We start from the raw sequence: 12,211 nt of genomic DNA, 5'->3' as shown, positions 1-12,211 counted from the left end.
GACAAATGGGGAGGGAGATCATTCAATTTAAAAAGCAGCCCTTCAGAAGACAATTCATTATCAGAGTGGAGGATTTCAATTTAAGTTTGACAGATGAACTTTTGTTTAGAAGTAAACCAAATGGCTTAGTTTGGAGGCTACGGACAGAAAGTGAAATATGTTTTTAGAAAAACTTTTAGAAAAAGGGGTGGACTAGATATTCTGTCTTGTCAAATTTAAATGCTCTTCACCAACTCCTCTTTTCATTTAGATTTCAATTAAATGTATTTATCCAACCCAAAATGACAAAGGAGAGGTGCTGTTTTTTGTAATTGCTACAACAGCTGCAAACACAATGTGCAGTCCAGCTGAGGGCTAAAAAATACAAAAATGTGCTCTTTTTTTAATGCAATATTTTCCATGTATTTCTTAGACTTAATTTTTGATCAAAACTCCAATTAGTATTACCCTCCTTTTTGATAGACATGAACTGTAAAACAGAAAACAACAGGATAATGGGAGAAAAGATCAGTAGTATTTTGTACATTTAGTGCAGTTCATGAACTACTCGTTTCAATGGAATCCATTTTAAATTAGTTTCAATTCATGTTGCCTGTTATCTGGTTCTTGATTGACTCATGTGAACAGCGATTCAGAGGTCTGGAAACAGGCTATCACTGAATAGTATTATCTTACCGAGACACTGTGTACCATTGAGACTGTAGCCTTTTTTGCAGACACAGGAAAAGGATCCTGGGATATTCATACACTCCGTTTCATTTTGAGGACAAATGTTTTCCCTCTGGCACTCGTCTATGTCAGAGCAAATCACCCCGTCGCCCACGTATCCGTGGTCACACACACACTGGTGTCCGGCCGGCGACCGGTGGCACAGGCCGTGACTGTGGCATGCGGGGTCACACAGCGGACTGGGTGGCACACAGCTGCCGTTTAAGGCCACCGTACCATTCAAACATGAACAGACGTAAGCGCCAGGGGAGTTGATGCACGTTGAGGTTGTTGGACAAATAGTATCGGAGAGAGCGCACTCGTCCACATCCTCGCAGGAGAAGCCGTCGGCTCTGAAACCTTGCTGACAGTTGCAAGAGAAGTCCCCCATAAAGTTGGTGCACAGCGCCCGCGGGTGGCACGTTCCCTCCACGGCGCACTCATCTATATCATCACACCGGGTGCCGTTCGCGGAAAAACCTCTCTTACAGGTGCAAGTGTGTGACCCGATGGTGTTGAGACATGTGGCGTTGACATGGCAAGGGTTGTCTTTACACTCGTCCATGTCGACGCAGTCCATGTTGGCGGCAGGACGGTAGTATCCGACGCGGCAGGGGCACTCGTACGAGCCGTCCACGTTCTCACACTCTTCGTTCACTCGACACGGATTGTTCGGCTCCTGACACTCGTTTATATCCTGACAAACCGTCCGGTTGACCAGGAGGAAGCCTGGCTGGCACAGGCAAGAGAAGGAACCCCGGTTGTTGACACACGTAGCTTTGTTTCTGCAACCTCCATTATCCAGCAGACACTCGTTCACATCGGTGCACTGGATCATCCCGTCCCCAGAATATCCCGTCTGACAGGTGCAGTTGTAGGAGCCGGGGAGGTTTACGCAAAGGGCATCGGGGTGGCACGGCTTGGCCTGTGAGCACTCGTCCACATCCACACAAGTGAAGCCGTCTCCGTTGTGCCCTGCTTTGCACTGACAAGAGAAGGAGCCAGGTGAGTTAGTGCAGGTGGCGTCCGGGCTGCAGCGGCCTTCTGCACACTCGTCCTTGTCGTGGCATGCAGAGTTATTGAAGACAAAGCCGCTGCCACAGTCGCAGTAATACGACCCCGCGGTGTTGACGCAGGTCGTGGTAGAAGGGCAGATGTCTGGCGTTGCACACTCATCAATGTCTTCACACAGTCGTCCGTCTCCTAGAAACCCTCCCAAACAAGAGCACTCGTAACCCCCGAGCCTGTTGATGCAAGCAGCACTGGGGTCGCATTGGTTGTCTCTGTTGCACTCGTTTACGTCTGCACATGTCAGTCCGTTGCCGTCGAACCCGCTGTTGCAGGTACACCGGTATGACCCCATGGTGTTAATGCAGTCCGCGTACAGGCTGCAGATGTTGCTCGCACATTCGTCAATGTCCACGCAGCTCTGCCCGTTACTCTCGAAGCCGGCGCTGCACGTGCAGCGGTAGGAGCCGGGCAGATTTTTACAGCCTTTGTAGCCGAGTGAAGAAGAGCACACGCGAGGAGTCTCCGAACACTCGTCGATGTCCAGACACAGGTAATTCCCGTTGCCCTTATAGCCAGCATTACAGGTGCACACGTAGGAGCCGGGGTTGTTGGTGCAGGTGGCGTTCCAGTGGCAGATCCTTTGATTGGCACATTCGTTGAAGTCGTTGCACTGGAAGCCGTTTCCCCTGAAGCCCACTTTACACTGGCACTGTCGCCCACCCTCGGAGTTCGTACAGAGGGCATTGACGTGGCAACCCCCGTTGTTTTTTTGGCACTCGTTGATGTCCTGGCAGTCGGTGCCGTCTCCCACGTATCCACTGAGGCAGTCGCAGCTGTAGCTGCCCAGGGTGTTGTTGCAGCGGGCCTGAGAGTGACAGCCGTGCAGGCCACTGAGACACTCGTCGATGTCGTTGCACAGCAGACCGTCGCCCTGGTAACCCATGCGGCACGCACAGGTGAAGTTGTTGACGACCTTCAGGCACTCGGCCTGTGGGTGGCACTTGCTGCCCGCCAACTCGCAGTCCCTCAGGTCAGCAACTGAAGAGAACAAGAAGTAGAGAGAGAAACACTGATTATGTGTCACCACTGTCATGACCTCATGTCCTATAAGGTGTTTGCCTTTCCCTTGTGTCTCTTGTCTCCCTCCCTGTTTGTGTGTGTCAATGTAATGAGTGAGTGGTATTCCCCATTCACCCGCCCGCCAGTCTGAAGTGTTTAAAGCCCGGCTCTTCGGTATCAAGCATTTCAGCAACCTTTTTGTGTCCTGAATTCCAACATATTTCCTTGTGATTTCTCCAGAACTAACCCATGTTTCTGGATCAGTCATGTGCCTCGCTCACTGCTCTGCCATAGCTCCTGGTTTTCAACCACCTAATCCCAAACCCCACACCTTGCTCATTGCCCCAGTAGTCCTCACCTCCACCAACCCCTGACTCGCCTACCGGCTCCATCCTTCCTGCATCCACTGCATACCTCAGTGAAATAAACGCTTGATCTATTCACCACCAATCTCAGTGTTCTGCATCTGGTTCTCTTTTAACTAACAACCTCAATTATGTAGAAATATGTTGACGCAGCATGTGTGATGGTTTCACTGAAGGTCAGATACCTGCACAGCAGTACTCCAGCCCTGCCAGCAGACTTATCAGACACAGGAGTGGAAACCTAAGGGAGCAAAGAAAAGAAATCATGTTTGTATTGTTTTTATTCCACATACTTTGTATTTGTTATCTGAACTCTGTAATGTCATATTCTGATGCAACACCCAGGAGCGGTTATTCTGCTCTAATTTATGCAACATCTCAAATTATTCTTACCAGGTAAGGTTTGTCATTTTCAGGTACACAATCTTTAAAATGTTTTGTCAGAAAATCAGTCATTAGTAATCAATTTTCAAAGATGACAAACTGTAAAAACCTCCAGAATATCGAAAGGGATGAAACAGCAGAGTTTGAGATTTCTGTCCAGAAAACGTCTGAAAGATGCATTTTAAAAGATGCACCACAATGATTACTGTCATTTAGACAATTACATTTTGTAATACAAGTTTTCTGAAATGTTAGGTTTAAAGATGCAATTGTAACATTATCTCAAAGTATCTACCACAATGATTTGGTGCTGTCTGGTGCGTCATTATTTGAGGTTTCCCACAATGTGCTCTGTCTATCGGTCATCCTCATATTGTTCTTTAAAGCCAACGGCTCGATTAGTAGTTGAGCTGAATTATGAGAATAATGACAACAGTCCTGGTTTGTTGTGATTATGTTTCCATCTAAATGCCGTTCATCGCTCAGGGCCGTGTGGGCTATTGTCTCCGGACAGTGATGGTACCGACACTCCCGTTACATAAATGCAGAACTGTCTACTGGAAATCACAGCAGGCTTCCCTGAGGGACTCCAAACTGGGGCAGAGGCAAGTGTGACAGCTGCCATAATGTGCGTCACCGCCGGCAACACTAGACCTTCAGAAAACAATCGTAAAGTTGAGGAAACAGAACTGGTTGTGACGTTAACGTACACGAGGAAAGGTCGCTCTTTAATATCTCTGTTTTACAGACCGACGCCTCCCAGCATGTCTTTGTTATATCTAGTTTAATACGTGCAACATCTGTAAAGTAGGACATTTTGTCACCTTTGGACCGAGTCAGGCTAGCTGTTTCCACAGTTTATGCTAAGCTAAGCTAACCATTTCATCTGGCAGCAGCATTTTGTTTAGCATGCAAATAAGAGATTAAATCTCATCTAATTCTCTGCATGAAAGTGAATATTTAAAGCACATATACTGACTGACTATTTATTATCATCCTGCTTTTAAACTATTCTCAGCTTTTATTTCATTTTGTTTGATAATTTATATTATTTGGCTCTTTTATTGTTATTATGCTTCTCATCGAGTTTGTCTTTGTGTTTATGTGACTCGGCTGGAGCAGTGATTTCCCTTCCGGATTAATAGAGTAGTTTTTATTTTAATTATAAAAGAGGGAGAAATAATATAATATTTACATACACATTTACAAATCAATCCATAAGTAAATAAAACATAAGAAATAATTTGTACATAACTAAACACATTCACGTGACGATTGAAAACTTATAAATACATTTTTGAATAATAACGATAGCATGTTAAACATTGAACAATAACACAGCTTTAATGGGGTTATCAATGAATGAACCTTTGTTTTTTACAAATAATAAGAAATATAAAGTCAGGCCACAGTCACACAGAATGGAAGAAGACCTATGAAAAAGGAGATTTGCACTGACCGCATGTTTCCGAGTCTCCTGGTGCTCTTGAAGTCCTTCGTGGGGGCGAGAGAGTACCGGACTCCCCTCCTCTGGATCTCTCTCTCCCTGCAGAGTGGAACGTCTGTGACCGAGCGGCCTCCTCCGCCTCCTTGTCCTCCACCTTCGCCGTGATCCCTCCACCCCTGGGACTCGCCACAATGGCCGTCCACACCATACGTGCACTGCCCTGACATCTTAAACCGCTGGGAAGGGGAACACCCATATTCCCCTGCTAGTGTGTCAGCCCTCACACAATGGGAGGCCCGGCACCCTGAGGCCTTCCACCGGTGTAAGACGACTGGAAACCTACAAGACTTTCACTTCGCCTGGGATCAGTGACGTTTGGAAGATGCTTGTGGATCAGACTGTCTTATATTGAAATACCAGTTTAATAACTCACGGGTTTATTCAAACCAGTCAAATGTCAGGCTACTTGTTGTGCTCCTGGTTTAGAGAGATCACACTCCTGTGTAGCTTTTATTCTTTGCTGCCTGGAAAATCCAGACGAGAATTTAAGAATTTGCTGTTGAGTCTCTAAAAGTGGGACGGGAACCAGAGACTTCAGCCTCCTACTGAATTCAGTCCACGTGGCAGCCATCATGCCTGTATTTAAGAGCACACTTTCCTCTTTCTGATCCGGATTCTACTCGGGGCTGGCTCAGGTTTGCCTCGGACCAGCCCTCAGTTTAGCTGCTACAGGCCCCCAGCTGAGCCTCTAATACGCCGAGCTCCTCTCTCCAGATTGTTCATGACCCATTAATGTCGTGACCTCCACGTTTTCCCAGGAGGCTTTGTGCTTTCTGGCCTCGCAGCCTGGTCTTACCTGCTAACGTGGACCAGCTCCACACCGACCGCTACTATTAGTCACATTTCTATTATTTATTATGATAGTGTTTCTGCTGTATTACCATTGTATTATATACACACTGCTGTTATCATTAGTGGCAATCATCTCCTACTCTCATTACATGTATCATTGTGCTTTTTAATAATGCTAGTTTTATTTATCAATCATTATTCATGTTATTTCCAAATTGTTCCTTAATAAATCCAGCTGTATTGTAAACTCCATTATAATCCATCTGGATTGAACGCCCTCTTCCTGCTTTAGATTTATTTCACACACTCTGCTCATGGACTCCAGCTTCACTTCCTCCCGTTGTTCAGTTCCCCTCCACCGCTCTCACACACCTGCATGACATCACCAATCAGGCTGCAGGGTATAAACACCTGCTCACACACCACTTCCTGTCAGGTTGTTTCAGTGTTGATCTTTCCGGCACTCTTCCTCCTGTGACCTGACCTGTTTTCAGTTCAACGACTGTCTCAAAAAGGCCGTGTGATCTAATCTGTGAACGTTTGGTCTACAAACAGTCAGACTTTCATTTAAGAACCAATGTTGAACATTTTAAACTCTTTCTTTTCTCTCTCGCTCCATCATCTGTGATTTTCATGAAATACGTTCATACCAAACGTTCTGAAAAGTGAAGCCAACCCTGAAGTGCCTTAAACTGTCATTCTCTGTGCTGGCCTATTGGCCCATAGGATGCCCCCCCCCCCCCCCCCCCCCCCCCAATACACTCACATATTCCTCTGCTTTATTAAAATATTAATAATAATCATATTTGAATGAAGCATACTGTATTTTGCTCATTATCGGGGCGTGTCCTCCTTCCTCATCCCGTCTCATTATTAAACGCTGTGTGAGGATGTTTCCCAGGTGGATCATCTCTGTGAGAGCTGATGACTCAGCGGTCTCATCCAACAGAGCATGACTCATCGCTTTCTTCAGCCGCTGGTTTCTGTCAGGTAAAATACCTGCTTGCACACGTGATGATGTCATCACGTCACAAACCAGCCAGGTGCACAGATTTAGAGCTGTTGTTTAAATGCTGTTTAATGCATTTTGGCCACACGTCAGGTGCGTAATATTATTATAATATTAAAAATGAACAACAACAAACACATCTGGAGCAAATGCTTTGAATGTAGCTCAAGAAGAAGAGAAAAATAAAGTATAATGTAATAAAATAAAAAAAACTCCCACAATGTTGACATATTTGAAAATATATTGATATATATTATTCTTTTTAAATATTTATTTTTCACAAAAAGGATTTTTTTTAAAGAAAGACATGTCTCACCTGTTACAATTTAAACATATATATATACACACACACACATTAATTGTTCTGTGATACTTTTTGTATATTGATGATACTGAAAGACTACAATATGTCAACAGAGAGAGAAACCAAATATGGTCATACAGGAAAACAAAGGTGTGTTTTCAAGCACCTCCCCCCCTCCCGTCACCGACTATGCAAATGAGAGTGACGTCATGAGACTACTTGTATTATAAGTGTCCTCCATGTCCTTCTTCAGTTAGTCAAGACAACAACTCGCGCGCACACGGAATATTAATAGGAACAAGAATCAACTCTCGGCTGATAACTTCTTTGTGCTCGCGCCAGTCCTTCAACTTTGCGTGCGCGTGCTCGTCGCGTGCCCGTGCCCATTAAAACCGGTCCGACCAGGAGGACACACCTGCAGCAGGAGAAGGAAGCTTCGAGTCTCCGGACGCCATTCCGGTCTCAGTGCGTGACCTCAGCGGACCGACTCTGCTCCCCGGCCTTCGTTCCTGTTTTTGGACTTTTATCGATTGTATTGATCATGCACGTTTGGATTGCGCTCGTGCTCGTCGCCTTGGCGGCGGGAGCCTCGGCTCAGACCACCTGTAAGTCTGATTGAGTCTCTATGTTCTACTTCGTGTTCAAGTCGTGTTGCTGGTCTCGTTTCACACCTGGTTTTCTCGGGACTTTGACTCTGTAATTGTAATGTTTTTGTTTGTTAATGTTTTATGTTCTCGTGAGGTAAAATGTGCGCGTGTACAGCGACTTTAATGGTGAGAATAGAGAAGGGGGGGTGGTTTGGTTGGAGAGTGGGGGTTGGGAACCCGCTCTGTCTCTGGAGTGTGTTTGGAGAAACCAACGCCCAGGTGTGTAAACCTGCTGGTCTACCTGCTCCCCCTCCCCCCCCCCCTCTCTGTTTCGGGCGGCACAATAAACCTTTTATGAACTCTGAGATTAATTCACATTATCCTGTGTATGAAAGTCACAGTTGAGTCATTAAATATGCAGCAGGAAGTGAGCTGTAACTAACAGGTTGCTGATGTAACGTTGCTGGTCCCCTTCAGGTCCGACCACCTGTGAAACCATGAAGTGGGCCACCTGTGATGGACCGCCGTGTGCCTGCACCATCCTCATCGGGGACAACGTCAAACAGAAGCTGGTCTGCAACGAACGTGAGTGGAGGACGCCGACGCCGCCGTCACAATGATGAAGAAGCTCCGCCCCTTTTAGGACTCTAATGGCTGTTTTTGTGTGTTTGCTCCTGCAGTGGTTCCCAAGTGCTTCCTGATGAAGGCGGAGATGTACCGCGCCAAGAAGGGCCTGAGTACCCGCACCATCGGCGGCAAGCCGGTGGAGACGGCTTTCGTGGACAACGACGGCATCTACAACCCCGACTGTGAGAACGACGGCAAGTTCAGGGCCAAGCAGTGCAACGACACGGAGAAGTGCTGGTGCGTGAACAGCGCCGGCGTCCGGAGGACCGACCACGGCGGCCCCGACCTCAAGTGTGACAAGCTGGTGGAGACCAAGTGAGTTTCATCGCCGCCGGCGTCCAGAGAGAAACGCTTCCACCACGCCGACACACTCACCTTGTTTTTCTTTCCTTCCAGCTGGGTCCGCCTGCAGCTCACCCACAAACCCGCCAAGGCCCCCGTGGACGCCAAGAACCTGAAGACGTGAGTCCTTTAAACCAAGCTTTAAAAAAGGGACATCAGAGGTTTAAAAATGTCATTAATATAGCATTTTTTCTTGTTTGGAGAAGTTTATACGGCTTTTTTTGTTCTCTTGTTTTGTTACTGATTAATGAATTATAATAAAATAAATATAAAATACAAAAATAAGTATTTATAAATAAAAATTAAAAAATATAAATAAATATAAAACATGAATAAATACAAAATAAATATAAAAAATAAATAAATACAAAATAAATTCAGAAATATAAACACAAAATTAATAAAAATGAATGAATAATAAATAACTTCTCTTCCAGCGCCATCGCGGACGCCATCCACAAACGCTACAAGAACTTCAACAAGGCCTTGGTGGAGGAGGTGGAGGTGAGTGTCGTACATTCCCACGTATCGCATTATTGATTATCACGAAGCGGCGACTAACACAGCGTCTCGTCTTCCCGCAGTACGACGCTGACTCCCGCATGATCGTGGTGGACGTGAAGAAGCCGGACGGAGACACCAAGAGCGACCTGAGCCGCATGGCGTACTACATGGAGAAGGACGTGAGTCTCGATCAATACGTAAGTGTGTACAGCTTTAAGAGACGCCCGCTCACCCCCGTCGCCCTCTACCTCCCCCTGCAGGTGAAGGTGCTGCCGCTGTTCGCCGACCAGAACAAGTTCGAGCCCCAGCTGGGCGGCCAGAAGCTGGAGATGGAGAACATCCTGGTGTACTACGTGGACGCCGAGCCGCCCACCTTCACCATGAAGCACCTGTCCGGCGGCATCATCGCCGTCATCGTGGTGGTGGTGCTCGCCGTGATCGCCGGCCTGCTCATCCTGGTGAGTCCGCCGATCCGCATCGGGTTTATTTCATGTTAACGTGGGAGTCTTTGAGTCCTCATGTTCTCTTTTATTTCTTGTAGTTTTTCACCAGGAAGAGAAACCAGAAGTACAACAAAGCCCAGGTGAGAGAGCTTTTTATTTTTTATTTATTTATAATTTTATTTTTATGTTTATGTATTTATTTATTTTACGTTATGTATTAAGTTTATTTGTCAAGGGGCAACATTATTATTAGAAAATAAACCCTTTTTTCTCTCCTGTTTAATCCAGCAAAGGGAGATGGAGGCCATGTAAAGTCTTCATCGCTGCTGGAGGAGTCGAAGAAGAGGAGGGTCGGCTTGTACATGAGTTTCTGTTTTGCAGTGGGAGTGTGCCATTTTTATTATTTTTTACCATCTTACTTGAGGAAATACAGATTGTAACAATCAACTGCTTTTTATTTTAATTTTGTTGATGTCGGCACCGCTGGTCTGTTTTATTTATGAATTGTGTAAAGTCTAAACGCATCATCACCTTTTTAACGCCATAAAGAACTGCTTCGTAACACGTTGGAACGTCACAACTTTGTCGAGCGGTTTGAACTCCGCTGTCACAGATTGTACAGTTTGTTACTTAACCAATGTCTGTTTGATTGTTTTTAATAAAAATGTTTCTAAAAGACTGATGTGGTTTTACTTTCGTCACCGTGGAAACGTCCAGACTCTCGTAGGGAGGAAGTTTCCTTCTGGTTAGATACTACAAATGAGTACTTTTACTAAGTATTAATGAGTATTTATGTTTCTGATAACTTTTTACAAACAGGCTCCTTAGTTTACTTTTAATGCACATTTTTGTCCTTCATAGAGATACTTTTACTTTCTACTTGGAGTACATTTCAGTACTTTTTTGTGCGTTTACTTGAGTAAAATCGTAGAATAAATACTTCTATAGTCTTTGTGAAAACAAGTATCTGTACTTGTGACGACTCCTTGTAGAGAAAACAAATACTCCACAGAGACAAACTAAAACACCAAAGTGAGATAAAAACATGAACGGCTGAATTTAGTAAAACTAATCATATTAATAAAAAATAATCATGCGAACTCTTTGGATCTACTTTGTGCCGGTGTTCGAGTGGAAGCAGCGGCGACACACCCAGCCATGAAAACAACAGGTCACCTGGGAGGAGAAACCTGCCGGGTGACATCACGCCTCCCATCCACCATTACCAGCACGGCAGCCATCTTGCCTGTGAGACGGGGAGGGAGGAGGAGGAGAGGCGTGGTCAACCCTCGGAGGGGGAGGAGGGGGGGGGTCGTATGACATCATCTATCAAAGAGCCTTGATTGGTTGATGAGTGATGACGGCCGTAGAACGGACAGACACATAAATAATCCCAATCATAGAGTTTAAAAGTAGTCCGTTCACAAACTGGGGGTTGTATTGTATTTATAATCTCTTTGTGTGTGTGTGTGTGTGTATATATATATATATATATATATAAATCCTTAGTTTTCATACGTTTAGTTTTAATACTCACTATATATTCATATTTTAGTTCTGTTCATTCTCAGGATTATTATATGTGAAAGGTCTTTATTGTATCATGTTATATGCTTGTAAAAGTAGATTAAAGTAGAAGTACAGATAGACTGGTGAAAGTAGAAGTACTGATTCTACCTCTTTACTCAAGTAAAGGTGAAATGTACTCAAAGTAACAAAGTATCCATATGAAACACATTTCTACTGGCTAGAACTAGTACAGATATTTGTTTTAAAAAAGGAGTTGTCAGAAACATAAGTAGAAGTACTTTGTTGCTTCCCACCTCTGCGTAAAAGTAAAGTATTATTATTGTATATAAATACACTGAGATGTGTTCGAGCTCCCTCTCTCGTGTGGGTGATCGCTGGAGGGAGGCGGCCACATCTCTGAAACTGTTCCACCCGTCCATCAGGTTCTGGCTCATTCACACACACACACACACACACGCACACACACACACACACACACACACACACACACACACACACACACACACACACACACACACACACGCATACTCACACACACACACACACACACACACACACACACACACACACACACACACACACACACACACACGCTGGGTTAAAGGGGCTTAATCACAACTCCTCTCAGACTGGAGGAGGGAACTCGTTGCACAACAAACTGTTGTTTTTGTCGCAGCGGGGATAAATATCTTTGAAACTATAAGTTAAAAAAATGAAATGCATGTCACAACATGACGACGGGGTTCAGTGTTTGGGGGCGGGGCTCCGGCTGAAGGCCGTCCCTGTCTAACCTTTGTATCACAACAAAGTCCCGATGAAGGAGATCTCCCTGACTGTGAACTCTTTAGATGTTGAACTTTTACTTTGAAAGGACAGACTTCCTGCCTTTTCTTCTCTGTTGTCCAAAGTTTCGGTGACACGCTTTATTAGCCAGTTAGCATCAATGTTCCTCTATTTATGCCCCGAGTGCTGTTGCCTCGCCTTGTTGTTCTCCCTGTGGGCCCCCCCCTTCCCTCCCCCTTTTGGTCTCCATAGCAAC

At 45.2% G+C, this 12,211-nt stretch overlaps 2 protein-coding genes across 2 annotated transcripts; one reads left to right on the top strand and one right to left on the bottom strand.

The window, feature by feature from the left end:
• Positions 1 to 443: 443 nt before the first annotated feature.
• Positions 444 to 5,201, bottom strand: LOC311021170 (uncharacterized protein; the record flags this gene model as incomplete). The annotated part of the gene is made up of 4 exons (XM_084021573.1): positions 444 to 469; positions 676 to 2,757; positions 3,329 to 3,384; positions 4,987 to 5,201. 4 exons carry the CDS (start codon positions 5,199 to 5,201, stop codon positions 444 to 446), a joined length of 2,379 nt encoding a protein of 792 aa, XP_083877699.1.
• A 2,187-nt stretch (positions 5,202 to 7,388) lies between these two features.
• epcam (epithelial cell adhesion molecule) lies at positions 7,389 to 10,321 on the top strand. The gene is made up of 9 exons (XM_084021250.1): positions 7,389 to 7,744; positions 8,204 to 8,311; positions 8,407 to 8,668; positions 8,750 to 8,815; positions 9,133 to 9,199; positions 9,280 to 9,378; positions 9,460 to 9,657; positions 9,741 to 9,782; positions 9,931 to 10,321. The coding sequence occupies exons 1-9, from the start codon at positions 7,681 to 7,683 to the stop codon at positions 9,952 to 9,954; spliced, it is 930 nt and encodes a 309-aa protein (XP_083877376.1). The 5' UTR covers positions 7,389 to 7,680; the 3' UTR covers positions 9,955 to 10,321.
• The last annotated feature ends 1,890 nt before the right edge of the window (positions 10,322 to 12,211 follow it).

The sequence above is a fragment of the Eutrigla gurnardus genome, assembly GCF_963514095.1.
Source record: "Eutrigla gurnardus genome assembly, chromosome: 11".
NCBI lineage: Eukaryota > Metazoa > Chordata > Actinopteri > Perciformes > Triglidae > Eutrigla > Eutrigla gurnardus.
Note: the sequence above shows the minus strand (reverse complement) of the source record. Positions and strands in the feature narration are given on the sequence as shown.

Excerpts from the sequence above, each read along its gene's own strand:
- epcam (XM_084021250.1), top strand. The coding sequence starts at position 7,681 with ATGCACGTTTGGATTGCGCTCGTGCTCGTCGCCTTGGCGGCGGGAGCC. Across the intron at positions 9,200-9,279 it reads CCTTGGTGGAGGAGGTGGAG|TACGACGCTGACTCCCGCAT; the intron begins GTGAGTGTCGTA and ends GTCTTCCCGCAG. Across the intron at positions 9,783-9,930 it reads AGAAGTACAACAAAGCCCAG|CAAAGGGAGATGGAGGCCAT; the intron begins GTGAGAGAGCTT and ends TGTTTAATCCAG.